This window comes from Balaenoptera musculus, chromosome 4 (assembly GCF_009873245.2).
Source record: "Balaenoptera musculus isolate JJ_BM4_2016_0621 chromosome 4, mBalMus1.pri.v3, whole genome shotgun sequence".
NCBI lineage: Eukaryota > Metazoa > Chordata > Mammalia > Artiodactyla > Balaenopteridae > Balaenoptera > Balaenoptera musculus.
Genome location: NC_045788.1, coordinates 71,714,990 through 71,742,631, shown reverse-complemented (window position 1 = coordinate 71,742,631; position 27,642 = coordinate 71,714,990). Strand labels below are relative to the sequence as shown.

Sequence of the window (27,642 nt, the reverse complement as noted above, 5' to 3'; positions counted from 1 at the left end):
TCGCGAGAGGGCCGGCCCGCTTGGGTTTGGCGTCGGCGTCGCTCCGGTGTTAGGCCGGCTTCTCTCCGCGGGCCGCGGTTAAAGTGCGGGTGGCCTAGGGTGTTGTAAGGGCCGCCTGGCGCGTTAAGGACCGCAAGCCACGCGGCGTCGGCTGGACGCCAGAGCGTCCGAGTCGTTGTGTCGTGACAACGACTCTGGTGGCTGTCTCCGCGACAGCAGGTGCGGCCGCTTCAGCCCCAGGCGGGCTTGGCGGCTGACTGGCGAGTCTCTGCTCGCGCCCAGCCCTTTCCTTCCTGTACCCGGCGCCAAGCAGCGACGCTGAGCCGACCGCCGGAGCGGCGGGCAATGGCGGCCTCGACGGCCTCGCACCGGCCCATCAAGGGGATCCTGAAGAACAAGAGCTCTACGACTTCCTCTGTGGTGGCATCGGCCGAACAGCCCGGCAGGAGTGTCGACGAAGAGCTGAGGTAAGAGCCGCGAGGGACGGCCATCGTCGCCCGGGTCGGCCTGGCCAGCCCCTTCTTCCCCGCCTGGGCGGCCTCGCCCTCCCCGCTCCCCGGCACTGTTGCCGAGCCCCAGTCCGACCCCGGACCTCGAGCCCGAGCGCGGCGGGCGGGCGGGCGGGGCGGCTGCGTAGATGCGGCCCTTGTGCCGCTCGGGTCTCCCTCCGCCGGCCAGGCTGAGGGGTGGAGTGATTATAAAGAAGACAGGAGCTGTGACGTTTGTTGTGTGGGGTTGTTTTTAAGTATATACGCATATATAATAATTTTAAAACATACACCATGATCTTTGAGCTTCTGGAAATTGGGAATGTTAAAGAATCAAATTGAAGTTAAAGCTTCACCTGTTAAGCGTTTATTATTTCTTCACCTCGTATCCGAGTGTCTAAAATTCAATGATTAAAGTGTATTTTCTTGGCTTGGGAGCCCTTTAAGATCTAGTCTCAAGCTAATAAGAGACTCCTCCGAAAAAGAGATAATTTCTCCATTTTTCTAATTGCCCTTCTTCCATAGTCGTTCCTTTTTAGGTGAACATTATCACAAGAATCATGCCACATTCACTCTCTTGGGTCCTGGTTTGTCATTATCTCTGCATTAAAATAAACCGAAATTTTCCCAGTCTGATCTATATTTAATGGAAAGCTACTTATTGCTAATTAGTTTTGCATCTGCAACGAGAGTTTGAGCGCTTTCTAGTCTTTGTTCCTCTTGAAAGACATATGTAAGCTCAGAACAGTTCAGAAAGTACCAACTTAAAATGATCCCGTGATAATTTAGTTGCTTTTGCATACTCACAAATACATATGTGCAAAGATGTTGACCCATAGCATTGTGTGTGATAGTAAATAATTGGGAACAACCCAAGGTCCATTAAGAAGGACTGGTGAAATATTAATTATGGTACATTAGTATAATGGGAAAACAGACCAGCCTTTAGAAAGAATGAAATAGATGTTAATGCGCAGAGAAAGCTATCCAAGGTGCGGTCCTCAATGGGGAAAAAAAAGGGTGCAAAACCGTATATATAGTGTAAAATATAACACTGGGTTAGAAGTCCTCGGGGGCTTGGGTGTTCTAAGATACTAAACACATAAGGACTCTACATTCTGGAAATAAGGCCTAAGAAAAGTTGTTGAAATCTGTGAAGTCATAAAGCTAAAATGACGATGTTCCCGAAAACTTGGAATATTGGAACTAGGGCACACCTGTTCAAAAGGATCATTTTAGGGCTATAAAAGGAACTACAGTTTGGTGATGGTAAATTTATGTGGATTTGTGTTACCTTGAGGAAAACATTAAGTAGGATCACAGCTCAGAATCATGGCCTTTGGGGGTTGGAAAGGACCTTAATTTGTCTAGCACCTCTCCTACTCCCACTCTCTTTTAGATGCTTGACTCTCTTACGTTCTCCAACATGCAATTTTCTAACCTCTATTTGGGGTAAGCCGCTTCATATGGGAAGGGGGGGGGTTGCGTTATAATGGGATTAAGAAAACAATCTTACCAGAGCATAGCTATAACAGGAAGACCAAGATAGTCTTAATAACAAAACAAACTGTGGAAGGCTCTTGTATGATTTCAGGGTGTTCAGCAGCAAGAATGTGGTTCTCACTGGCATTTAAGTTATTTACCTATTCTCCAGTGTGAGCTTCTTTTTGTTTGGCTACCAAGTAGCTTATTATTTTCTTCTGTCTTTCGCTGCTGCTTCTGTTTATTCTCAACTTTGGTCTGCTGTAATTTCTGGTGGCCCCACTCTGTGTGTTGGCCTCTTTATATAATTGACTGGGGTTTACTTCCAGGTCCTTCTGCCTGGAAAGCCACTATACTAGACTGTCTCACCTACATAGGGCTGCTCCTTCTCTAGGAGCTGCTAACAGGGCAGATTGACTTAAAGGGGGCCTTTTGCAAGGCAGTTGACTTTGAATTATGTAAATTAGGAGTTTATGGTCCTGTCTTCAAAGGCAGCTACCAAGCCCTAATTCATTGAGGTTTATGATATTTGGTTCTAAGTAGTAAAAGGGGATGGGTTTTTTCATGATAAGTGTTGTTTGAGTGGAAAGCAAATAAACTAATTCTATTGGTAATACAGTACACATTATTATTTATGGCACAGCTTATGCAAACAACATTAGTGACTTTATGAGAGCCTCTTTGAACAGAAACAATGAAAGTATAGGTGAACACATTTGAAACAAACTTTTTGTAATGTTTAAGTACAACCAGTATTTTCCCTTTCATGTATAAAGGACCAAAATAAATAGCTCTTTCAAGTACAGTGCACTTAAAATTCAGAAACTAAAAAGTATAGTGTAATGGTCTAACTTCAAATGTTGGAACCAGAGTATTAGGCAAAATAATCTCATATTAATGTGAAAATGACCTGGGATTTAAGTCAGTTCTCACTGTTCTCAGTAGTGACATTCTATAAAGTCACCACAAACACTGAGTTAGTTAATACTGAACTGTTGTTACTCCTAGGGGGAATACAGACTTAGGTTCCTGTAAGCCTCTGGTCACAACATTTTCATCAACCAATCAGTTCATAACCTTTTAAAATTTCTGTTTCTGTTTAAAGACACCTAATTTTATACATATTGTTGATTCATCAACATTGAACACATGGCCAATACCACTATAACTCATGCCTGAATGAAGTTTATCTAACACTTTCTCCATAAGACACATAACAATCTTCTTGGGCTTAGGAGCATTGGACAGCACTTAAGCACGACCTTTGGGAGCTGTTTTGAACAGCTAATTCACCAAAAAAGCAAAAATCATTGTACTAAATAGATAAAAAGGACACATTTACAGTAAGAGAGCTGAAGCAAGAAGGTTTAATCTCAGCTGGGAACATGTGCATCGGACAACTCAAATTTTTCCCTGCTCTATGCGTGTCTGAGAGAGACAGAGAAATCTCCTCAAGTATTGATTTTGGAGTTACAGATAAATTTTGGCAAGTAGTCAGATTTGCAAATACAGAATCCACGAATAACCGTACCTTTTATTGGTGCCATTTTCATGTGAAGTACAGTGATAGTTTCCCTTTTCTGCACAAACCACTCCCCACCCCAATGCCATCAGTTGTGAGAGGGTATAATTTAACAGAACATTTTATTTAACAAAGAGAGATGTTACTAAGGGATTTTTTTTTTTAAAACATCTTTATTGAAGTATAATTGCCTTACAATGGTGTGTTAGCTTCTGCTTTATAACAAAGTGAATCAGTTATACATATACAATATGTTCCCATTTCTCTGCCCTCTTGCATCTCCCTCCCTCCCACCCTCCCCATCCCAACCCTCTAGGTGGTCACAAAGCACCGAGCTGATCTCCCTGTGCTATGCGGCTGCTTCCCACTAGTTATCTATTTTACATTTGGTAGTGTATATATGTCCATGACACTCTCTTACCCTGTCACATCTCACCCCACCCCCTCCCCATATCCTCAAGTCCATTCTCTAGTAGGTCTGTGTCTTTATTCCTGTCTTGCCACTAGGTTCTTCATGGCCTTTTTTTTTTTTTTTTTTTCCCTTAGATTCCGTATATATGTGTTAGCATACTGTATTTGTTTTTCTCTTTCTGACTTACTTCACTCTGTATGACAGACTCTAACTCCATCCACCTCATTACAAATACCTCCATTTCATTTCTTTTTATGGCTGAGTAATATTCCATTGTATATATGTGCCACATCTTCTTTATCCATTCATCTGTCGATGGACATTTAGGTTGCGTCCATGTCCTGGCTATTGTAAATAGAGCTGCAATGAACATTTTGGTACATGACTCTTTTTGACCTATGGTTTTCTCAGGGTATATGCCCAGTAGTGGGATTGCTGGGTCGTATGGTAGTGCTATTTGTAGTTTTTTAAGGAACCTCCATACTGTTCTCCATAGTGGCTGTATCAATTTACATTCCCACCAACAGTGCAAGAGTGTTCCCTTTCCTCCACACCCTCTCCAGCATTTATTGTTTCTAGATTTTTTGATGATGGCCATTCTGACCGGTGTGAGATGATATCTCATTGTAGTTTTGATTTGCATTTCTCTAATGATTAATGATGTTGAGCATTCTTTCATGTGTCTGTAGGCCATCTGTATATCTTCTTTGGAGAAATGTCTATTTAGGTCTTCTGCCCATTTTTGGATTGGGTTGTTCGTTTTTTTGTTATTGAGCTGCATGAGCTGCTTGTAAATCTTGGAGATTAATCCTTTGTCAGTTGCTTCATTTGCAAATATTCTCTCCCATTCTGAGGGTTGTCTTTTGGTCTTGTTTATGGTTTCCTTTGCTGTGCAAAAGCTTTTAAGTTTCATTAGGTCCCATTTGTTTATTTGTGTTCTTATTTCCATTTCTCTGGGAGCTGGGTCAAAAAGAATCTTGCTGTGATGTATGTCATAGAGTGTTCTGCCTATGTTTTCCTCTAAGAGTTTGATAGTGTCTGCCCTTACACTTAGGTCTTTAATCCATTTTGAGTTTATTTTTGTGCATGGTGTCAGGGAGTGTTCTAATTTCATACTTTTACATGTACCTGTCCAATTTTCCCAGCACCACTTATTGAAGAGGCTGTCTTTTCTCCACTGTATATGCTTGCCTCCTTTATCAAAGATAAGGTGACCATATGTGTGTGGGTTTATCTCTGGGCTTTCTATCCTGTTCCATTGATCTATATTTCTGTTTTTGTGCCAGTACCAAACTGTCTTGATTACTGAAGCTTTGTAATATAGTCTGAAGTCAGGGAGCCTGATTCCCCCAGCTCCATTTTTCGTTCTCAAGGTTGCTTTGGCTATTCGGGGTCTTTTGTGTTTCCATACAAATTGTGAAATTTTTTGTTCTAGTTCTGTGAAAAATGCCAGTGGTAGTTTGATAGGGATTGCATTGAATCTGTAGATTGCTTTGGGTAGTAGAGTCATTTTCACAATGTTGATTCTTCCAATCCAGGAACATGGTATATCTCTCCATCTATTTGTATCATCTTTAATTTCTTTCATCAGTGTCTTATAATTTTCTGCATACAGGTCTTTTGTCTCCTTAGGTAGGTTTATTCCTAGATATTTTATTCTTTTTGTTGCAATGGTAAACGGGAGTGTTTTCTTAATTTCACTTTCAGATTTTTCATCATTAGTATATAGAAATGCAAGAGATTTCTGTGCATTAATTTTGTATCCTGCTACTTTACCAAATTCATTGATTAGCTCTAGGAGTTTTCTGGTAGCATCTTTAGGATTCTCTATGTATAGTATCATGTCATCTGCAAATAGTGACAGCTTTACTTCTTCTTTTCCGATTTGGATTCCTTTTATTTCTTTGTCTTCTCTGATTGCTGTGGCTAACACTTCCAAAACTATGTTGAATAATAGTGGTGAGAGTGGGCAACCTTGTCTTGTTCCTGATCTTAGTGGAAATGGTTTCAGTTTTTCACCATTGAGGACAATGTTGGCTGTGGGTTTGTCATATATGGCCTTTATTATGTTGAGGAAAGTTCCCTCTATGCCTACTTTCTGCAGGGCTTTTATCATAAATGGGTGTTGAATTTTGTCAAAAGCTTTCTCTGCATCTATTGAGATGAGCATATGGTTTTTCTCCTTCAATTTGTTAATATGGTGTATCACATTGATTGATTTGCGTATGTTGAAGAATCCTTGCATTCCTGGGATAAACCCCACTTGATCATGGTGTATGATCCTTTTAATGTGCTGTTGGATTCTGTTTGCTAGTATTTTGTTGAGGATTTTTGCATCTATGTTCATCAGTGATATTGGCCTGTAATTTTCTTTCTTTGTGACATCTTTGTCTGGTTTTGGTATCAGGGTGATGGTGGCCTCGTAGAATGAGTTTGGGAGTGTTCCTCCCTCTGCAATATTTTGGAAGAGTTTGAGAAGGATGGGTGTTAGCTCTTCTCTAAATGTTTGATAGAATTCGCCTGTGAAGCCATCTGGTCCTGGGCTTTTGTTTGTTGGAAGGTTTTTAATCACAGTTTCAATTTCAGTGCTTGTGATTGGTCTGTTCATATTTTCTATTTCTTCCTGGTTCAGTCTCGGCAGTTTGTGCATTTCTAAGAATCTGTCCATTTCTTCCAGGTTGTCCATTTTATTGGCATAGAGTTGCTTGTAGTAATCTCTCATGATCTTTTGTATTTCTGCAGTGTCAGTGGTTACTTCTCCTTTTTCATTTCTAATTCTATTGATTTGAGCCTTCTCCCTTTTTCTCTTGATGAGTGTGGCTAATGGTTTATCAATTTTGTTTATCTTCTCAAAGAACCAGCTTTTAGTTTCATTGATTTTTGCTATTGTTTCCTTCATTTCTTTTTCATTTATTTCTGACCTAATCTTTATGATTTCTTTCCTTCTGCTGGCTTTGGGGTTTTTTTGTTCTTCTTTCTCTAATTGCTTTAGGTGCAAGGTTAGGTTGTTTATTCGAGATGTTTCCTGTTTCTTGAGGTAGGCTTGTATTGCTATAAACTTCCCTCTTAGCACTGCTTTTGCTGCGTCCCACAGGTTTTGGGTTGTCGTATCTCCATTGTCATTTGTTTCTAGGTATTTTTTGATTTCCCCTTTGATTTCTTCAGTGATCACTTCGTTATTAAGTAGTGTATTGTGTAGCCTCCATGTGTTTGTATTTTTTACAGATCTTTTCCTGTAATTGGGGATTTTTTTTTAAAGTCATGAGTTGTGCTATTCCAGTGGTCTCTAAACTTTTTGATTGTGCATCATTTTAGTAGGAAAAACTTGAAATATGTTTCATATATGTTTGTTTATGATTTATATACATATACTACTACCATTAGATAATATCTCAAGATTCAATATATACTTAAAGTGAGATTTATATACTGCCGTATTTCAAGTAGTCTTTAGGATTTTTTTTATACAGTTCTTGTCCAACCGTTTTTTTTTTTTTAATGTCCCAGTGGTGTTATCTTATTCTCTATACTTTGCATTGGTACTGTTATCTTCAGTGAGTGGTTTCTTCAGGTACCATTTGTCAGGTACCACTTTTTGAGGGTTAGTTCAATTAAAACTGGATAGAGTCTGTAAATCCACATAATTAGGCATAGATAATGTCAGTATATTGCAGCACTCTGCTCAACTAATTAGAACACCACTGTCATCACTATGATTGTGGAATTCCCATTCTTTCTGGATACTTTGAATATAGTGAGCAACCTATGAAGGTCAGACATAACAGATCTAGTGAGTAAGTACATGTGTTTCATCAAAAACAAGACACCATTGATCCTAAGATGTACCATGATTTTAGGTAGCACCAAGAAAGAAAAAAATACTGCCAATTGTAAGATACCATCCATTTTAAGATATATTCTGTTTTCAGAAATATTAAAGTGAGAAAAATGTTCATTTGGAATTGTTGAAAATATAATATTGTGTTACTAAAGCCTATCTTATTAGAAGTGTTAAAGGTTAGTGATTAATATGGGGCCAGATTGCCTGGGTTCAGATCCTCTTTGCTACTTACTAGCTCTGTGACTTACAGTGTGTTATTCATTATATCCCTGCCTAGTTTAATTATTAAATGAGTTACTAAATGTAAAGTGTTTAAGCCAGTACCTCACCCTCAAATGTTGGTCTTATTCTATTAGAAATACAGAAATCTAATTTTCCCCACTTTTGGGGTTGTTGTACACAGTATGCTTTGGATTCACTGTGTTCAATTCAAATTCTGTAGTAGTCTTAGGTAATGTAGGCAAATTCTGCTTGGAAAAATTGTGCTTAAATTAATTTCCTTTAATATAATTTTATATAAGCATGCTTCAGCTTTGTCTTTTTCTGCCTATAAAGGGATATGGAATACGGTCAAAGGCCCACTGAGTAAAGTTTTCAAAAAGTGACCTTTTATTTACTAATTGCTTTTATTGTTAAGTCTTAGTTTAATTGTTCAAGCTTCAAAGGCTTGTACTTTGTCAACCTACAGAAGTTGAATCTTCATTTAAGAAAGAACCATTTCTTGAAATGTGGGGTTAAAGTTTAACACATTGAAGCAAAATCCTGCTTCCCACTCCAAACTCGGCTAAAACTGTAAAAACGAGAAGGTCACAAGCAATAAGAAGTATGAGTAGGTCTTTGAGATGGCATCATATGAGCTATCAAAGTGAAAGTGAGAATTGGTGACTTTTTTTGGTGCAGATTTAGGCTGCCAGAAAACTAATCACCCAAGAGGGAGGAGGGAGCTGAAACTAGCAGGTGCTTTCACCCTCACAGCAGATCTTCAGTGTAAGTGGTACTGCGCCTATTTTTTGTAAGTGGAGATGATGACCCAAAGAAGGTCACACGAACAGTTTGTGGTACTATTGGGAATAAACCAAGTTCACTCCTTGGGTTTTGTTATTCAACTGATGTTAAGTCTACCAAAATTTAAGAGATGCTAATTTCCATATCCAGTGTCCTCTGCAGACAGTTTCTTCGACTTCATTACTTTCCTCCTAAGAATTTCCAGCATTCTTTGGAGTCTGTTGTTTTATGCCCGTATTGAAAGTTCATGGTTTTGCAAGATAATATCTTCTCTGGATCTTGACAATTGTAAGGTTCTTTTTCTCTTAGTATTGTGGTGAAGATGTGGAGTGAAGCTTTGGATATACAAAACTTTAATTCTGTTTATAGTAGATAGTAAACTAAATGGCAAGCGAATGGGAAAAATTTAGGTTATATGTAATGTGGTTCTATATAATATGGCTTAAATCTTATATATATCTTTGAGTTATATATAATGTGGTTTAAACCTTCTCATAAATTTCAATGAGTTCTTTACATTTATGTAGATATAAAGAACTCACTCAAATTAATGAGAATGTTTCCAGTAAATAGGCAAAGGATGTAAACAGTTCACACAAGGAAAGTAAAATAAGCATTTTTTCATATTATTTATTAGGTAATGAGCAGAGAAACATAAAACAGCGTTTAAATATCAATTTATACCTCTCAGGTGGCCAAAACACACACAGATACCCAGTCCTGGCAAAGTTTTGGCACTTATTTGGGGACATTACAAATAGTCCTCTCTTTAAAAAAAAAAACAAAACTATATGGCAACATAGAGTGAACTACAAAGCTCTTGATAAATTTAACCCAGATATGCTCGTCCTAGCAAATTATCTTGAAAAGTCATTGAATACAATATGCACAAATGTTCATTTCTGCTTTATTTTAAGTAGGAAGACATTGGATTCAATCTAAATATCTAATATTAGGTAAATAGTTTGTTATTGAATATTATGCATGTAATATTAAAAAGGTAAAGGCTAGAAAATACAAGCAGCTTATGATAAAATACATATACTGATATAGAAGCTATTTTTATATATACTGTATATATACTGTTTTGTCTATATTTTTATATATACTAATAGCTTGGGTATTTTTTCGTATATGTTAGAGTGGAAAGAATATACAGAAATCAAAATTGTTAGTGGGTTAAGGTACTAGGATTGTGATTCTTAAATTTTATCCTTAATTTCAAGAAAAAATCATTTCTTCTTATATCCTACAATTCAGTTCTTTTTCTTCTATCATTATCTCACAGAACAGATTTGCAGGGTGTTCGGGGGTACCTCTGTAACTTCAAAGGGCCATCTTCATTCTTCTAATGATGATAAATTGTCATTTTAATTCAATATTGTTAGCATCACTTAGGAAGTAGCTTGTTTTACTTTGAGATTAGGACACAGCTAACAAAGTCATTTTGTATGTGTTTATTTTTTAAATATTTTATTGTAATTTAATACACATACAGAAAAGTATATTAGATGTAATTTTAAAGCTTAAGGAATAAATTATAAAGCAAACACCCCTATAACCGCCATCCTGGTCAAGAAGAAGAATGTTTCCATCATCTCAGAAATGTCTCCTGTCTTGGGACTTCCCTGGTGGCCCAGTGGATGGGACTCCACGCTCCCAATGCAGGGGGCCCGGGTTCGATCCCTGGTTGGGAACTAGATCCCTCATGCATGACACAACTAAGATCCGGTGCAGCCAAAATAAATAATAAATAAATAAATATTTAAAAAAAAAAAAAAACCAGAAAGAGAAAGAAAAGAAATGTCTCCTGTCCTTTCCAATCACAGTCTCCTCCTCCCCTGTAATATAATCACTATCCTGACTTTTATGGTAATTCCCTAAGTATACATCCCTATACACTTTAGTTTTTGCGTGCTCTTGAACTTTATATAAATAGATATGTGCTAGTTATCTTTTACAATATCTTTAATAGGGAATCTTAATTGGACTGTATTAATACAGGTTTTATGAAACTTTTACCTGTGCTTTTGTGTTTCTGACTCGGACTTAACTCTGGCTTATCATTTCAGAGGCCTTGTCTATCAGGAGGGAACATTGAGTTACCATATAATGGGTCTCCCTTTGTCTATTAATTCAATTGCTTTCTTCACAAAATTAATCAAGTTCTCATAAAATTTGTATATGTCTTTAATTATCCTTCTAATCAGAAGCTTCTTGATCATTTCTGCTGTCTAAAATCTTTCAAGTGTATCTCTTTTCACTGTGAGTTTCCTTATGTAGAATATGACCATGAGAAGACCTAAATCATTTGCTTTCTAAATTTACAGAAATTTGTAGATAATAGAGCTATTTAGCAAAATAAAAATATGAAACTGTAGATTTAGTCAAATAGAAAACTGACTGCTTTTTAGAAAAACTCATTCTGTAGCAGATCATAAATATTTCAAAATCATTTAAATTTTGAATCTTGTGGGACAGTGGGAGAAGGCATTTGTACATAAGCAATTTTTTCAGAATTTTTAAGAATTTTCTCAGAATGCCTTATCACAAGCCATTCTCACAGTGCTAAGTGAGATAGGGTTTCAGGACTTTTAACAAAACGTTAGATTTAAAAATCCTAGAAATTCCATTTTTTATAATTTCCATGTAGAGTAAATACAGCCCAAGAGAGAATGTTTGTTGGACTTGCCTATAGTAACAGGACTAATGAAGGGTAAGTGGAACTTGAACCTTAAACATCTGTCTCCCAGTTGTATGCTACTGTTGTTTTCTTTTGCCACAAGACCAACTATTACTCTGATGGTCAGAAACTAGGCATCTAAAGAAATCAATACTATTGTAAAGCAACATGTATATACACAGTCTAGTTCAATCAAGTGTTATATACATACACACACTAGCAACATTAAAGTTTGATTAATTGAAAATTCAGGTGAGTACCTTGCTGAATGAATAAAAAAGCAGTTCTTTAAAGAAGAAATGTTACTTCTGTGCTTTAAAAATAAACGACCCATTAATTTTTATAAACTTAAATTCTTATAAACTTAAGATTTTGATTTTTTCATGGTGAAGAAACTTCTGTTTGGTGCGGGGTGGGGAATGGGAGTTGTAGTGTCAGTCACCTGTGGAATATATCTAGGCCAACCTTTGCCTCTTGATAAAACTAAGGGTAAGTAGGCTTAAAAGGAAGTTGTAGTTATAGTACTTAGTCTGCAATTGAATATTATTCAACCTTAAAAAGGAAGAAAATTTTGACACATGCCACAACATAGATGAACCATGCAGACATTAAGTGAGATAAGCCATCCACAAAGGACAAATACAGTATGAGTCCACTTATAAGAGGTACCTTGAGTGGTCTTAGAGACAGAAAATGGAATGGTTGTTGTGGCGGGGGTGAGGGGTAGTGTTCAGTGGGTACAGAGTTTCAGCTGGGGAAGATGAAAAAGTTCTAGAGATGGGTGATGGTGATGGTTACACAATAATGTGAATGTACTTAATGTCACAGGACTATACACTTAAAAATGGTTAAAATGGTGAATTTTATGTTATGTATATTCTACCACAATAAAAATATGAAGGAAAAAAGTGATTAGCCTTAAATGGGGACACTGTGGGCCTTTTAGGGTAGAAAGCAGAAGAACATAAAGTCAGGCTCAACTGCCACGAGTGGGCACATGTAATTTTTAAGGTGACTCAGAACATGGAGAAGAGAATATGATATTAAAATTTTAAATATGTCTTTCTTCAAGAGCAATTCAAGATCCAGGTATTGGTAGATTTAGGAAAATTGAAAATATCAGCAGTAAAACCTCACCAATGTTGAGCAAATATGGAAAGGATGATTTGAATCTGTGTAAAATCTACATTGATTTTTTTTTTAAGGTAGTTTTATTTTTAAGTATATAACCAAGTCACAAATTGTATATGTAACAGAGTATTGTTGGCTCGCAGAGAGGTTGTTGATGTCCTTTTTAATGAGTAGATAAGGATTTGTAATTAAGGCATTTAATTATTGAGCACCTTAGTAGCTGTACAAATATTTTGTTGAATGGACACTAATGGATGTTCATAAAGCATTTACAAAGCATTTCTAGTTTTCTTAAGTAGATTTATTCCAGGTAATCTGAAACCATTTATCAGCAAATCGTTATATTTCTAAATAAAAAAAAAACAAACTGAGGTATAATTTTATGCGCAATCTAAATCTTTATTAATGGTATCTGAATTTAATGAGGTTTTCTCTGTAGTTTTATGTTATGATTCTTTTGATTGTTATAGATACCGCTAAAAAAAATTAGGCCAAGGAAAATATTCCTGTTGTGTTTTTTATCAAACTATTAAAAAGATATCATAGATCCAAAATCCTTAACTACTGAGATCAGGCAATGTGTAAATTCCAGCTTTTGCTGTTATTCTATAGGCCAGGTGAAGATTAAACGTGTCATAATGTACTAGTTTTTTGAACGCCTGGAGAAGAATCTGATTACCCCTCCGTATCCACAGGTTCTGCATCCTCAGATTCAACCAATCATGGATCAAACATATTCTGGAAAAAAATTTTCCAGAAAGTTTCAAAAACCAAACTTGAATTTGCCATGTGCCAGCAACTATTTGCATTGTATTATATTGTATTTACAACTATTTGCGTAGCATTTACATTGTATTAGGCATTATAAGTAATCTAGTAATGATCTAAAGTATACGGGAGGATGTGCAGAGATTATATACAAATATTACGCCATGTTATAGAAGAGATTTGAGCATCCTTGGATTTTGGTATCCGTGTCGGTCCTGGAACCAATCCCCTGAGGATACCGAGGGACAACTGTAATGTGTTTTTAATATGTGGGCACCAAGTATTCTGTAAAATATTTACTGACACTTTATTGTAGTTACTTATGGCTTTTACCCAAGTCAGTTTCTGTTCCAAGAAAGTAGATGTAAAAATAGACGTTAGCAGTCAAATAGAAATTGCAATATGGGATTTGGATGTTTGTGAATTTTAGATATGTACATTTTGTATCTTTTACTACATTGAGGAAAATTTTTTTTCTTCTTTTTTTAGTAAAAAGTCTCAGAAGTGGGATGAAATGAACATTCTGGCGACATATCATCCAGCAGACAAAGACTATGGTTTAATGAAAATAGATGAACCTAGCACTCCTTACCATAGGTAATGTTTTGTACACAGCATTCCTTTTTTGACTTGTTTCCATTTTGCATTTGACATGAGCTTCTGGATAACAGATGATTTGAATCTTTGTTTTTTTATATTTGTTAGTGGAACACTAATTAATAACCCAACTGCATATTTCTGTGTAATAGTAAAAGTAATATGGAACTTTATGGAATCCATTTTTTACATTATAATTATAGTAGTAAATGTTTATTCATTGCACCTCAGTGGTCCCTAGCTGCTAATGATATATACAAAGTGACTTTTGCCTTCCTTAAAGTCATCTATTTGTAAAGGAAGATGAGAGCTGGGCTTGTTTGCTTCCTAAGTAGGTGTCAGGGGTTTATTCATTCTCTTTGCAGAAAAGGATAACTTCACAGATGGTAACTCTTTTTTAACCCATGCAAAGACAAGTGGACATTACTACTGTTTCATGTCCTTATTTTTGAACTTACATGATATTGTAGTTCATATAATTGCATTGTAATTGTTAGTTCTGAGTCTTCCAGACTCAAATGACTCATTATCATTTTTTTAATGAGTTGTAAAATGATAGTGTATGGCTGTAGTTAGTATGAAGACAAAAATAAGGCACCAATAAACATAATGAGATTCTAAATAAGTTAGAAATACCTAATTCAGATCATGCCTAGATTGTATTGAAAAAAATAAAGATTTTCAGGACTGAAATATTTTGTATTTGTCACTGAAGTAAAACAACATAAATCCAGAAGTTACTATTAAAATAGAGTTAAAGAAATTCTGTTTTAAATCAATGGATGAAACTTTGGAAGATAAGTTGAGATAACTTGATAATAGCAAAAACAGTAAAAACAAGAATTATAACATGATTGGGGCTTCCCTGGTGGCGCAGTGGTTGAGAATCTGCCTGCCAATGCAGGGGACACGGGTTCGAGCCCTGGTCTGGGAAGATCCCACATACCGCGGAGCAGCAGGGCCGGGAGCCACAGCTACTGAGCCTGCGCGTCTGGAGCTTGTGCTCCGCAATAAGAGAGGCCGCGACAGTGAGAGGCCCGCGAACCGTGATGAAGAGTGGCCCCCACTCGCCGCAACTAGAGAAAGCCCTCGTACAGAAACCCAACTCACACAGAAGACCCAACACAGCCAAAAATAATAAATAAATAAATAAATAAAAGAATTAACATGATTGTGACAAGGGGAGAAAAATAGTGAAATAGGAGGTACAGATACTGAAACTCAGTACTAATAAAGCTTGAGGGAAGAAGTAGACATATCATTTATGAAAGTGATCCTTATTTTTCTCCTAATTACAGGTATATACTTTAAAACATAACCTAAAACTTTTATTGTACCAGAAACCAAAGTCAATGCTTTCTTCCTTTTCAATAAAGGTAGTAGACATCCCTTATCTGTGTTGGTTGGAAATAACTATCCTAAAAAAATTAAGATCAAACATGATTCAAAAATAAATAGCTGTAGCCATTATTTTAAAGCTGTTTATATTTAAATAATAAAGATAACCATTTTTCACAATTATGTGGGGAGCAAATTTTTCATTAGAGAGTAGATTGGGAAAGCTAAATAGCTTTTAAACTTCCTGAATTAGGTCTTAGGATCTAATTTTGTTATTTTACCTAACCTGTGTCTGCATAGATCATTTGTGTCTTATCTTCAGGTTGATGTACAAATACATATTCTAAAGCTGGATAGGGTTCTTTTGCATTATTTTTTCCCTGCCACTGGATGGACTAACTGAAGTGGTTTTTTTTTCCCCTTCAGATGATTCGCGTTTTCAGTATTTGTTTTCATGGTTGCAGTGGGGTTTTTTTTGCATGTGTTTTTTTTTTTTTTTTAATAATTTGAAGGCTTTTCTTGATTGGTGCTATACTTTTAAATATTTGCATCAAATAGAAACAATGTAAAATTAAACTTCAAAGACGACAGCAGAGCCATAAATACATTGATACTTTCAGTCAATAGAATTATGTTTCTCTACCTTGTTTTCCTGCTGGAAAAATTATAGTTCAGGTATTAATTTATAATGTGCTTATCATCCTAGTATGGTAGGTGATGATGAAGATGCACTGAGTGATTCAGAAACCACTGAAGCCCTGACCCCAGATATCTTAGCTAGGAAGTAAGTATTGATGATTATAAAGCATTTTTCTCAATTTGTTTTTAATTCTGCAGAGTTAAAGGCATTTTACTTTACTTGTACAAGTGTAAATAAAAGCATGTGCTAAATAAATAAGTTTATCTGGATTTTTCATAGCAACTTACATAGTCTTATTTCTAGGTTAAAATCAAGATATGTAGATGAGAACCAGAAGCTGGTACACAGATTCCCTGTGTCAGTTCCCTGAGTGGAGGTTTTTCTGTTTTTGCTTTTTAATATCCTGCCACCTGGGTTTTAAAGATAGAAGTGAGAAAGGCAAAATAAGTTGAATTCCTGAAAAAAAGCTCTATTCCTTTGCTGTTCATGGGTTTGTCAACTTCCACTCTTCTTGTTTATTGGTTTCTATATACAGTCCCACTCTCTTGCTTTTTATGTTCCTCATCAGGTTATAGCTAGCATATTAATGATCTTTAGATGTTTTTATGAGACTCAAAAGTTGAGTAAGACACTCAACTAATATAAGACTATCACAGTATTGATTTCTTTGTAAATGATTGTTGTATAGATTAACTGCTGCTGCTGAAAGCTCGGAGCCAAAGTGTCGAGTTCGTGAACAAGAAAGCAGCGAAGATGAGGATAGTGACCTCTCACCTGAAGAACGAGGTAGTTTCTTTCTTTTACTGCTTTTAGCATTGCTAATAATTTTTGCTAAGATCAATCCATTATATAGAAGACTGTCAAATGGTTTTCCTTTTTAGGAAGTAGATTGTGGGAGATTAGGGAGCAACATTTTTATAATTCAGATTCTACTTGTGTGGGTTTATTGTATAACAGCTCCACCCCCACCCCCCCATTTCAAGAAAATATTACTGTCTTTAAAGGAGTTAACATGTGTTCCTTTCTTTGTACTTTTTGTTCCTTTCTTTGTACCAAGCATCTATACCAGGTGGATGCTCAGTAAATATTTATTAAATTAATGCATTTAGGGTCATTGAGTGTTTGGATGATCTTAAAGTGGATAGCAGTAAGAGCTAATTTCTCAATTGCTTGTGCTTTTTCTGTATTAAGGCAGTGGTGAAGCTTACCAAATGAATCAAGATGGTCAGACTTGGAATAAAGATTTTTGTTAGGTCCCATTGAACAAAAAGAACAGAAGTGTCACAGGAAAGGAGATAAAGATAGCCCTCTCAACAAGGATGAAAGAGGCTCTTGTAGCCCACACAGTACATACACAGTTAAGGCATTGCTACCTATTCAGTGTTCCAGTTTTTACGAGTAATAGTTCTTATCTGTGGAGGTAAGGAAAGATGGAAGATATTTCACTTTGTTGCTTTTTATAATTTTGAAGGATGTGAATGTATAATCTCAAGAATTGAAAATTGCTTATATAGTTTATTTTCAATTATTTTTTAATAATTTATTTATTTTTAATTTAATTTATTTATTTGACTGCGTTGGGTCTTCGTTGCAGCGAGTGGGGGCTACTCTTCGTTGCGATGCGCGGGCTTCTCATTGTAGTGGCTTCTCTTGTTGCGGAGCATGGCCTCTAGGCACGCGCGCTTCAGCGGTTCTGGCTCACGGGCTCAGTAGTTGTGGCGCACGGGCTTAGTTGCTCCGCGGCATGTGGGATCTTCCCAGACCAGGAATTGAACCCGTGTCCCGTGCATTGGCAGGCGGATTCTTAACCACTGCACTACCAGGGAAGTCCCTTCAATTATTTTTAAAAGGGAAAACCAAGCCTATGTATAGGAAAAAAGATGCAAGAAAAACACACACCCTCACAAAAAAGAAAAAAGAGATCGAGTAGTTTGTTTACTTGAAGACTTGAAATGCAGAAACTACCTGTACTGTAAAGAAGTTTAGAAACTTTAGAACTAAGATTCTGAATATTTGGTAGTTAACTGTCAGGATCTTTGTCATGTGTAACTGTAAAGGTACAATTTGCTCTTCCCTCCTATCATCTTTAGAATGTAGTGTATTGAACAAAACTATGATAGTCTGAGCCTAAGTACTATACAAGAAAGAAATTATACATATAGCATAATCTCAAATTGTATTATAATTATCTTCTATCCTCAGTGACTTCCTGATTTATTTTCCCAAAATATACCCCAAAGACCCTTGAAAGGGGTTTCAGATAGAAATTGTTCCTAGAGTTTGTTGATTCCTTATTCTCTGAAAACGTGATCTATTGAGAACAGGGAATTTTTTATTAACCTCTATTGTCAGTTTCATTAAGGGATTTTCCCTCAAATTGTAGTTCCAGGAGTTAGCCAGCAGGGGGAACCATTTTACTAGTTACAGTTTCACAAGTTCAAGTTCCCAGTAGTAGAGTTACTGATACAGGTGTTTATTGCTTTTAAATAAATTACATGTCTGAACATCCTTGTTTATTAAAGAAATTCTTAGAAAATTTTGTCTTGTAACTAGTAGCATAACAATTAAAATATTGGCTGTGGAGTCAGATAGATCTAAGTTTTTACTCTAGGTATGTCACTTACCTAATTTGCTTAATTTCTCTGACCCTCAGTTTCCTCATTTCTAAATGGGGGGTTATAAAAATATTTAGAGTCATTTTTGAGTATTAAATGAGATAAAGAATTTAAAATACTTAGCACTGATTCTGGCATATTGTAAGTACTCAGTAAATATTAACTTTTAATAACTTAAAATAATTGGTATATTCTCCATTACATTATTTTGAAAAATAGCAAAAGAAAGTATAAAAAGGATAATTTACTTGTCAAGTTCACATGGATAGTTGATTATTATTAGAGCTGGTCCTGAAACCTGAAAATTTTTGTACTCTTTGGCATTATGTTGCTCTGCCATACAAAGATTATAAGTAAAATTAATATTCAAAGAAGGTTGAGACCACTTATGTTAGCTTTCTACAAAATGAATACATAAATTATATAATAAATTTTGAGTATTGCAAAACTAAAATATATAACAAGCAAAACCAAGTTTAATGTCTCTTAGAATTAAAAAGAAATCATTTTCTTAGACTATTAGTATAATTGACAAAAGAAAAATACCATAAGATCAACTCTTAGCAATAAGAAACTACAAATTAAAACAGCGTCGTGGTGCGTTTCTTTCCTTTCAGATCAACAAACTTAAAAAGAATGACAATTTCCCTTTTGGTATGAATGTGGAGAAATAAGTTATTCATATACAATTGGTGGGTGTGAAAAATGGTTTGGCTTTTCTGGACAGCGGTATGGCAACATATGAGCCAAAAGCTTTAAAAGAAAATGACACCCTTTGCTCTAGCAATTCAGTTTCCCAGGCTTTATTTCAATGTTTCTCAAACATTTTTTTACCAAGTGCCACTCAGTATACATGTAAACATAAAATTATAAAAATTAAAATTTCACAAAACATTACTTAACCTTTACTATATGTGATATGTTCTGTCTAGTTTATTCTGTTTTGTTTCATTTCTTTAAAATGCTGGTTATGACTTAAATAAAGGATTATAAGGCACAGTTTAAAAAAACACTAACTAATGTTGAGAAAATAATAGAACAGATGCACAAAATGTATGTGCAGTTGAACCTGGAGCAACATGGGTTTGAACTGTGCAGGTCCACTTATACTAAATACCTACTACAGTACTACACAATCTGCGGTTGGTTGAATCCACAGATGCAGAACTGCGAATATGAAGGGCGAACTGTAAAGTTATATGTGGATTTCACCTGTGAGGAGAGTAGGTACTCCTAACCCCCACGTTGTTCAAGGGTCAACTGTATATTACATCATAAAAAACAATGAAAATACAAAGGGGGAAATCAGAAACCTTTGACCAAGATAGGGGATTAAGTTATAACTCACTACTTTATAACCTTTTAAAAATTATGTAAATCTGCTATGTACGTGGCAGAATTTTACTCTATCTTCATATACTTTATTGTCTAAACTCTGGAATATTTTAAGAGTGAAAGGGTCACTAATACAGCTCCATCAGACAATAGGCATAAACTGAGGCTTCCTGGGACATGGTCATTCTAACTATATAGTAAGTGAGAAAACAGCATATACAGCAAGGTATGATTCATTTTTATAAAAAATACATTTTTAGAAAAAAGTCGAGTCATAAAATATTAATGATAATTTCTGAGTGAGGAGACTGAGTGATTTTAAGTTTCTAGCTTTTTTTTAAACTTTGTAAAAGTTTTTTTAAGTTGCATGAAAAAGAACATGTGTTACTTTGTACTGAGAAAAAGTCTTACCTTTTTAGTAAATGTATCTGGTATTGGAGGCAATTAGAATCATTTTTTGTTGTTTCTTAATCTTGGCTTTTACATCATCTGAAAGTCATCACTAAAAATTTAGTCATGAGGATTTGGTCTTTTATTGATTTTCTTAAAAATTTTACTTTCTTCTACAATATGGTACTCTCAAAGAGTAAAACAAATCACAGAAGTAACTTAGAGAAGAAGAAAGATGGCTGGCAAGATCTTCTTGGTAGTTAGCAACAAATGTTTATGGGATGATGATATGGCTGTTGATCTCGGAACTTTCCTTCTCCCAACCCAAATAGAAGCTGAAAAGTGATTGATCAGTAGTGACAACTGTAAATGCCAGTGTTTAGAACATAAATAAGTATAGATGATAAAAACTTAAAGGGAGGGACTTCCCTGGCAGTCCAGTGGTTAAGACTCCGCACTTCCACTGCAGGGGATGCGGGTTTGATAGAGGGAATTAGGGGACATAGAGAAAGTACTTTGAATAGCCTTATTCTGAGAGATTTCTCTTATGCCTTTTTGGCATTAAAATATTTTTATGAATACCATAATAAACCTGTGGTGAATGAGTTTTAATGCTCTTGACAAAATAAACAGTTGGCAATTTTATGTCGACTCCTTTTTTGTTTTTCAATTTACTGGTCTAAGAAATTCTAAAATCTTATAATATTTCTTAAACAGTTGATCTTTAAAGTGCTATCTATTGATAAAATATGGTCAGTTGTGTTGATTTACAGCTATTTTTATGTTTCTGTGGTGAAGACTATAAATAAAGAATAGTCTAGAATCACTTTACGTTTCCTAATAACACATTTTTCTTAAAATTACTCTGGGAATGAGGTTATGTTTTTAGGCCAGCAATGTTTGGTTTTTTTTTTCCTCCCCCCGTCCCTTCTTCCCTCCCTCCCTCCCTCTCTAGAGCCAGCAATGTTTTAAATCATGGCAACTTCTTAATGGATAATAAGAATTTTTTAAAGGAATTTTTTCTGAATTATTAAAGTAGAAAACTTGAAAACATGAAAATTACCCCATGGTTCCTTGACCTAGAATTAACGGCTGTTAATTGCCAAGTCTTATTTTGTGTGTGTGTGCACATGGGCATGCACGCAGGCTTTGTACATAGTATGTATATGGTATTATAGTTTTCCTTTTTTCCCATTCAACTCTATCTGGAGAATTTTCCTATATCTTTAAATTTCCTTCACAAATATAACTACTAATGGCTCTTACTCTTAGTCTCCCATTAAGATGTACTTGAAGCATCTAAGGCAAAGGTTGGTAAACTTTTTCTATAAACGCCCAGACAGTAAATATTTTAGGTTTTGAGGGCCATATGGTCTCTATTGCAACTACTCAGCTCTGCCATTGAGTACAAAAGCAGTCTTAAGCATTACAAAAGCAAATGAGCGTGACTGTGTTCCAGTAACACTTTACTTACCAAATAGACACAGGCTGTAGTTTGCCAATCTTTGAGCTAAAGACTTCCTACGCCTATTTTTTTGTATCTTGTAGAAAAAAAGCGACAGTTTGAAATGAAAAGGAAGCTTCACTACAATGAAGGACTGAATATTAAATTAGCTAGACAATTAATTTCAAAAGACCTACATGATGAGGAGGAGGATGAAGAAATGTCAGAGACTGCAGCTGGAGAAAGCATGAATACAGAAGAATCAAATCAAGGTTAGGTGTTTTGAAAATATCACTGAGACACTTGTGATCCTTTGTACCTAAATAATATACTTTATTTTGCTCGCAACTTTGAAGAACCTCAGAAAATTTTGCTAAAATTCACTTTTTATGCCAAAAGTTTAGAAAATTTCAACCCCTGTTGGTCAGTTTCAAAATAATGTTTTTATGCTCAGAGTTGATTTAAGACCATATGTTATGTTATATGTCTGTGTTGTTTGGTCTACTTGGCTTTAAGCAATGATGTTTGTCTTCGTATTAAGCTATACTTTTGTTTTTAGTGGTTCAGATCATATTTTGTCTGTCTTAACAATGTCAATTAAGGTTTAAACTTTTTAAAGAAACATGTTTTTAGCATGAAAGATTTGTTTTAATGTCCCGTCAGGCATAAAGTATGTCATGTCTTTCCAGTGTTGATTCTTTTGACTGTTGGGTCAACAAATTATTTGGCTGATTTTTGTTTGTTTTGTTTTTAAGTCTCCGACAACCAGCCACTGCAGCCTACCAACTCTCGATCAGTCATAGGAAATTGATTTTATTTATTTATTTTTAATAAACTGTTATTCTGGCATTCAACAAAGGTGAATCTTCTATACCATTAATACAGATTTTGTGCCCATCTACCTACTCTTTGTGCTGCAAACTGGTGCTTTTGAGTGGAGATGTAACTTACTTTTATATGTTGTGCCTTGGATGATTAAGTCTTAGGAAAGTAAATAATTATTATATTATTGTTTTGGTGAGCAGATATGAAATATAAGTGATTCTATGGTAGAACCTGATGACTGTGCTCATTATAATAGCAGGATGACAGTATTTTTTTGTTATTCCATGTTATGCTTTTGCGTTTCAGTTTGTTTCATACAGCGTTTTCTTTCCATTTTATTCACCATAGTCTGTTTAACTTGAACAAACTTTATCTTGAGTAATTATTGTTGTATGTCTCTCTCCTCTCTCTCTTTAAATTTATTATCCATTTTTAGGTGACCTATCTCCTAGTTGGTCTTTGTTTCCCTGTTACCTATATCTTGGTGATTTCTTTTTATGTATTCAATACAGATGTTTCTGGGTTATAACTTTTCATCAGTTTCTTCTCAGGCTTTCAGTATCCATTTTATAGTGACTCTAACAAAGCATTGGGAATACCCTTCATTTGCCAATGGAAATTTGTACCAGCACCACTATGCCAAATATTAAAGGGATTTGTTTTTTAAGCCACAGCTTTTGAAAAATCTGACCTTTTGTCTGTCTCTGCTTCTAAAACATTGGATTTCACAGATTTAACGCATAAATACATTTTTTTCATTTAAGTGGAATAGATGATTAAAATTTGTATTAACGCCGATTTTTCTTCAGTGGAGATGAAGTACTCCTTACATAGGAGTATATACTGCTTCGCTTCAATAATGTCCACAGAGATAGAAAAGACTACATAATAAGGCATAGAGAAGAAAGTTCATTATTTATTTTCTGTTCTTGGGCCCTTAAAAAAATTTTACCAGCTTTTAAAATCTCCAAGGATCTATGGCACCCATTACTTTTTTATCATTTTCCTTCTTTTCCCCCTCTTCTACACTCCTGCCCATCCCCACCTGTTTTATTACTGTTTTTATAAAAAGAAATGTGGCATGTTTAGACTCTCAGGAAATTTTTTATCATTTTTATGTCATAAACACAAATCTTTTATAGTTCTGGATATTTGAGTTGTAATAAACTCTTAGCTATCCACCTGTGATTTATTCACAAAAGTGTTCAACCTGAAACCTGTTTGTCCTGTCACTTAAATAGATACACCTGTTCTGCTCTTTATATTATTTACGGGGTATACAGATTCTTTCATATCATACTGATCAGTCTGCATGAAATATATCTTGTTTTTTAGATATTTCTATTTGTTTATCATACGTAGCAGTGGAAGGAAACTTTAGCTCAGGTAGTTCCAAGTTTGGCAATACTCAACAAACAAATTATGTTGCTGTTTTTTCTTTTATCATTGCAGGATCTACTACATGTGACCAACTGCAAAACAAATCACAGAGCTCATAGAAGGGATTCGTTCAGCACAGTAATTGTCAGATACAAACCCTGTTACTATAACATACTGCTTCTTGTTCTCTACAATTCATGACTTAAGTACCAAAATGCGTACCAGTTATTATATATTGCCAAGAATTAAATAACTTTAGAGACTAAATAGACTGAAAATGCCTAATTGATACATATATTCTTGTGCCTAGTACTTCACCACAAATACAGCATAATGTCATCAGTCCAAAACTACATTACTTTTGTAAGAACACTGGTTAATTTGTATAAGATATATAGCTTTTTATGCTTTAGAAGTTAATATCTTTTGGGGAGGGAGAAGGGATCTAATTTATTTTCTTCACTTCTAGATGTGATAGCTCTTATAAAAAGTTAGGTTTTTTAAAAATCAAAATCCAATTGGAACAACAGATCATACAGGCTGATAAATATTCAGTCTGAAAAGTAATTTAACATGCATCTTCAACTTGTCTGTTTAATTGAAAAGAATTATAAGAGTTACTGTTGCATTTTCTGGTATACTACCTTTAAAATTCCTGTTGAATTTCTTTTATGTTTACAAGGAAAGGATTAAACTTTTTCTCATCAAAACTAGCTTTTTCCACAAATAAATTATCAGGTTAAACTTGCACTAACGTCTGCTCTGACTTTTTTTTGTACACTCGATGGGCAGACTTCAGATCAGTTTTTTAAATAAATATAATTCTAATATAGTCTCAGCGTTCCCTTTATCTATTTGTCTTAACTTCCTACCTTTGTTTCTTACTCCTTTCCACGCATATGCACAGAATCCTTTACCTTTATAAAGGATCATAAAGATTGTCGTGACATTAGGAACTTTTCCTTTTCTCACATATTGTCATTTGCTGCAACAATGAAAATCTTATTTTGACTATCAATGCCTATTAGTTCTTCTAATACATGGAGAAAATAGATTGAATAGCAGCAGTACTATAGACAGGAAATACAATTCAACTGCAGAATTTCTACACCTCTGTGATGTACAGCTTGCTAATTAAAGTGCTATTATTAGTTTATTGTTTGACTTAATTAGACCTTAGAAAACAACTAACTGAGGTTTTTGGGGGGTTTTTTTGCATGATGAGAGAATTGTGTGTAACCAGTGATATGATGATAGTTCCTGAATGTATAGACAGAAGTAAATCTGAACACTTTTTAAATTTAAAAATCTTAAATAGTTCCTGCTTTACGGGAATATCATGATGTATACTATGACAAATGTACTTTATTCTTCTAACACAGTAAGATTTGGACTTCTTCCCTGAAATGAAGTGCAGTTCCTGTGTATCTTAGTTTAGTGATGGTTTCATTTCTAGACAATTATTTGTATCTTAATTTTTTGTTAGTACCAAAGGAATCCATTATATGAACAGACTTTTAAAATAATTTCTGTATACTGTATGTATGAATTGGCTTTTATTGAACAGCTTTTCTTCCACTTGCAAGTTTATGGAAATATCAATATGTCAAAATAAATAAGAAGCGGGAGAATTCTTTGCTGTTAGAAGAATGTTTCTATTAATTTGAATGTCTTTTTTTTTTTTAATGGAATCCAATTAGTACTTTTGAACTGCAGGTATAGTGTTCTAATTAAAACATATTAGCTAGTAATACTACTGATTTATAAACAATGTTTATCTCTTCTTTCTGAATTTAGAATGTTGAGGTATTCTTACCTGTTTAAACCTGTTTGGGGGTATTTAAGCTTATACATATGTGTGTACATATGTTCATGCACACAGACCTCTGTTTTTGGTTTTCTCATTTCGAGTTCTTAGAAAGTATCCACATGCTCTTTATTTGTAGAAATAGCTGCTATACAATGAAGAAAAGGTAAGACCTTTAACAACTGATCCTTTTGGTGTTTTCTGCAAACTATTTCTTGAAACTTAAATCACAGGCAAACTCACATTTCTGGTTTCAGGAAGTAGATAGTTATGTCAGAGGAATAAGACATGGCAAATAGCATGCTCAGTAGGATTTTAGGTAGTCAAATGTGACTGAGTAAAACTGTTCATCATCATGAGTTCCTAATTGACACAGTATTGAACTATACAAAAAATGGACCTTCATGACTCAAGTTAGATTTTCCTTTGGAGAAAGTTACCTGTCAGTGTTCAGTTCTAGCCAAAGTAGATTTTACTTTCAATTTTTTAATCAATATTTCTTCTCTGCTTAACTCCTTTGATGTCATGTTTTCTGTTTATTTTTCAGTCTGAAATTCAGCAATGATGCTCTTTAAAATCTGAGACATATAATGGTATAAATGGATTGTTAAAAATAACTTTAAACTGAAGATTAAAGCAAAGTGCCATTTTTCCCTAGACTTCCGTTTTGTTTACATTATTTCCTCTTAAATTAGTACACCGAACATATTGTAATAAAATACAGTAATATGACGATTGTGTGTGGATTTTGTTTTCTTACCCAGCTGTCGTGTTCCATTGGCTAAATGTTCTGGATACCAGGAGAGGGTCTTGAACTACACTGTGGCAGAGTAGTTTAGTTGCCCAGCATTGTGCTAGGTGTCCAATATATAATCCTCAAAACAACCACGCAGAACAGGTATCTTATCAGCACTTTGTAAGTGAGGAAAATGCTCTTGGTCAAATTGTTCAGTCTCAATGTCTCATACATGCCAGCTGACAGGATTCAAATCCAGATGTAATTAAGTTTCATACTCTTTATCCATGCCTTTGTAGATGTAGAAATTCCCTCATTTTTGCAGTTGTACCTTACAAGTAAACTTTATTTGGATTATTGATACACATCGTGTGCTTTAGGAGTAACATTTTTCAGGTGTTTAGTTTGAGTTTTTGTTTTTTACTTTAATCTGAAGAAATTTGGAAATTTTGTTTGAGGTTTATATACCATTGAGGAAAAATCTCAAAAGTAAAATTATACAGTGGCTGGAGATGTCTAAATGCATGTGATTTGGTTGCATTCCACAAGTTTGTTTCTAAACAGGATGTTTCAAACTCAAAAAATGATTTTTTTTCATAGACTCTGTGTTACAAAGTAAGTACCAAGCTAGCCTGTAAAAACTAACATATACCTAAGCCAGCATTTCCCAATGTGTTCCGTGAAACCCTCAATCCCACATGTTCCATGAAAAGGATTCCATGAGCAAATGTGCTTTGCACATGCTATATGCTTTATTCCCCTACCTCCCAGAGATTTATAATAATGCACATCATCATATTAAAGAGTCTGAGACATCCTGCTTAAGGAACTGTTTAAAGCTTGGTTTAACCTAGTATTTATCAAACGTTTCACAACCACTCCCAACCCCCTTTTCCCTCAAATAGAATCCCAAATAGGAGTAGGGAAATAGTCTGGGATCTCTAATATATGAAAGTTGAACTTCCTCCTAAAAGAAGAGAACAGTTTACCATTGAAAGAGGGAAGACACAGTAGCAATAACTGCACATTACAGATTGTATATAATTTGCCAGATATAAGACTTTAATTTTTGGTAAGTTATGCAAGAAACTGTAAAATACGTACCCGGGACAGATGAGGGTGTGGTTGATGTGTTTGGTTATAAGCTGCTGTGGTTTAGTATTGATATGACTATTGCTCAAAGACTTGCTGCTCTAAGCAAAT

At 35.2% G+C, this 27,642-nt stretch overlaps 1 protein-coding gene and 1 pseudogene across 2 annotated transcripts; both read left to right on the top strand.

Annotated features, from left to right (window-relative positions):
* Positions 1–26,435, top strand: PPP1R2 (protein phosphatase 1 regulatory inhibitor subunit 2). 2 transcript variants are annotated; one of them, XM_036850434.1, is made up of 6 exons: positions 1–467; positions 13,822–13,929; positions 15,974–16,051; positions 16,596–16,693; positions 21,796–21,963; positions 23,969–26,435. In XM_036850434.1, the coding sequence occupies exons 1-6, from the start codon at positions 346–348 to the stop codon at positions 24,013–24,015; spliced, it is 621 nt and encodes a 206-aa protein (XP_036706329.1). In that variant the 5' UTR covers positions 1–345; the 3' UTR covers positions 24,016–26,435. The 2 variants fall into 2 exon arrangements, with proteins under 2 accessions (XP_036706329.1, XP_036706328.1); XM_036850433.1 differs by having other exon boundaries at positions 46–467; positions 16,596–16,696.
* On the top strand, positions 17,186–17,302 carry LOC118895068 (annotated as a pseudogene).
* Positions 26,436–27,642: the final 1,207 nt, after the last annotated feature.

What these genes read in the sequence shown, in the direction of transcription:
- PPP1R2 (XM_036850433.1), top strand. Translation starts at nt 346, where the DNA reads ATGGCGGCCTCGACGGCCTCGCACCGGCCCATCAAGGGGATCCTGAAG. An exon ending in CTCACCTGAAGAACGAGGTA is followed by an intron (nt 16,697 to 21,795) that starts GTTTCTTTCTTT and finishes TGTATCTTGTAG; the next exon opens with AAAAAAAGCGACAGTTTGAA. An exon ending in TACAGAAGAATCAAATCAAG is followed by an intron (nt 21,964 to 23,968) that starts GTTAGGTGTTTT and finishes TTATCATTGCAG; the next exon opens with GATCTACTACATGTGACCAA.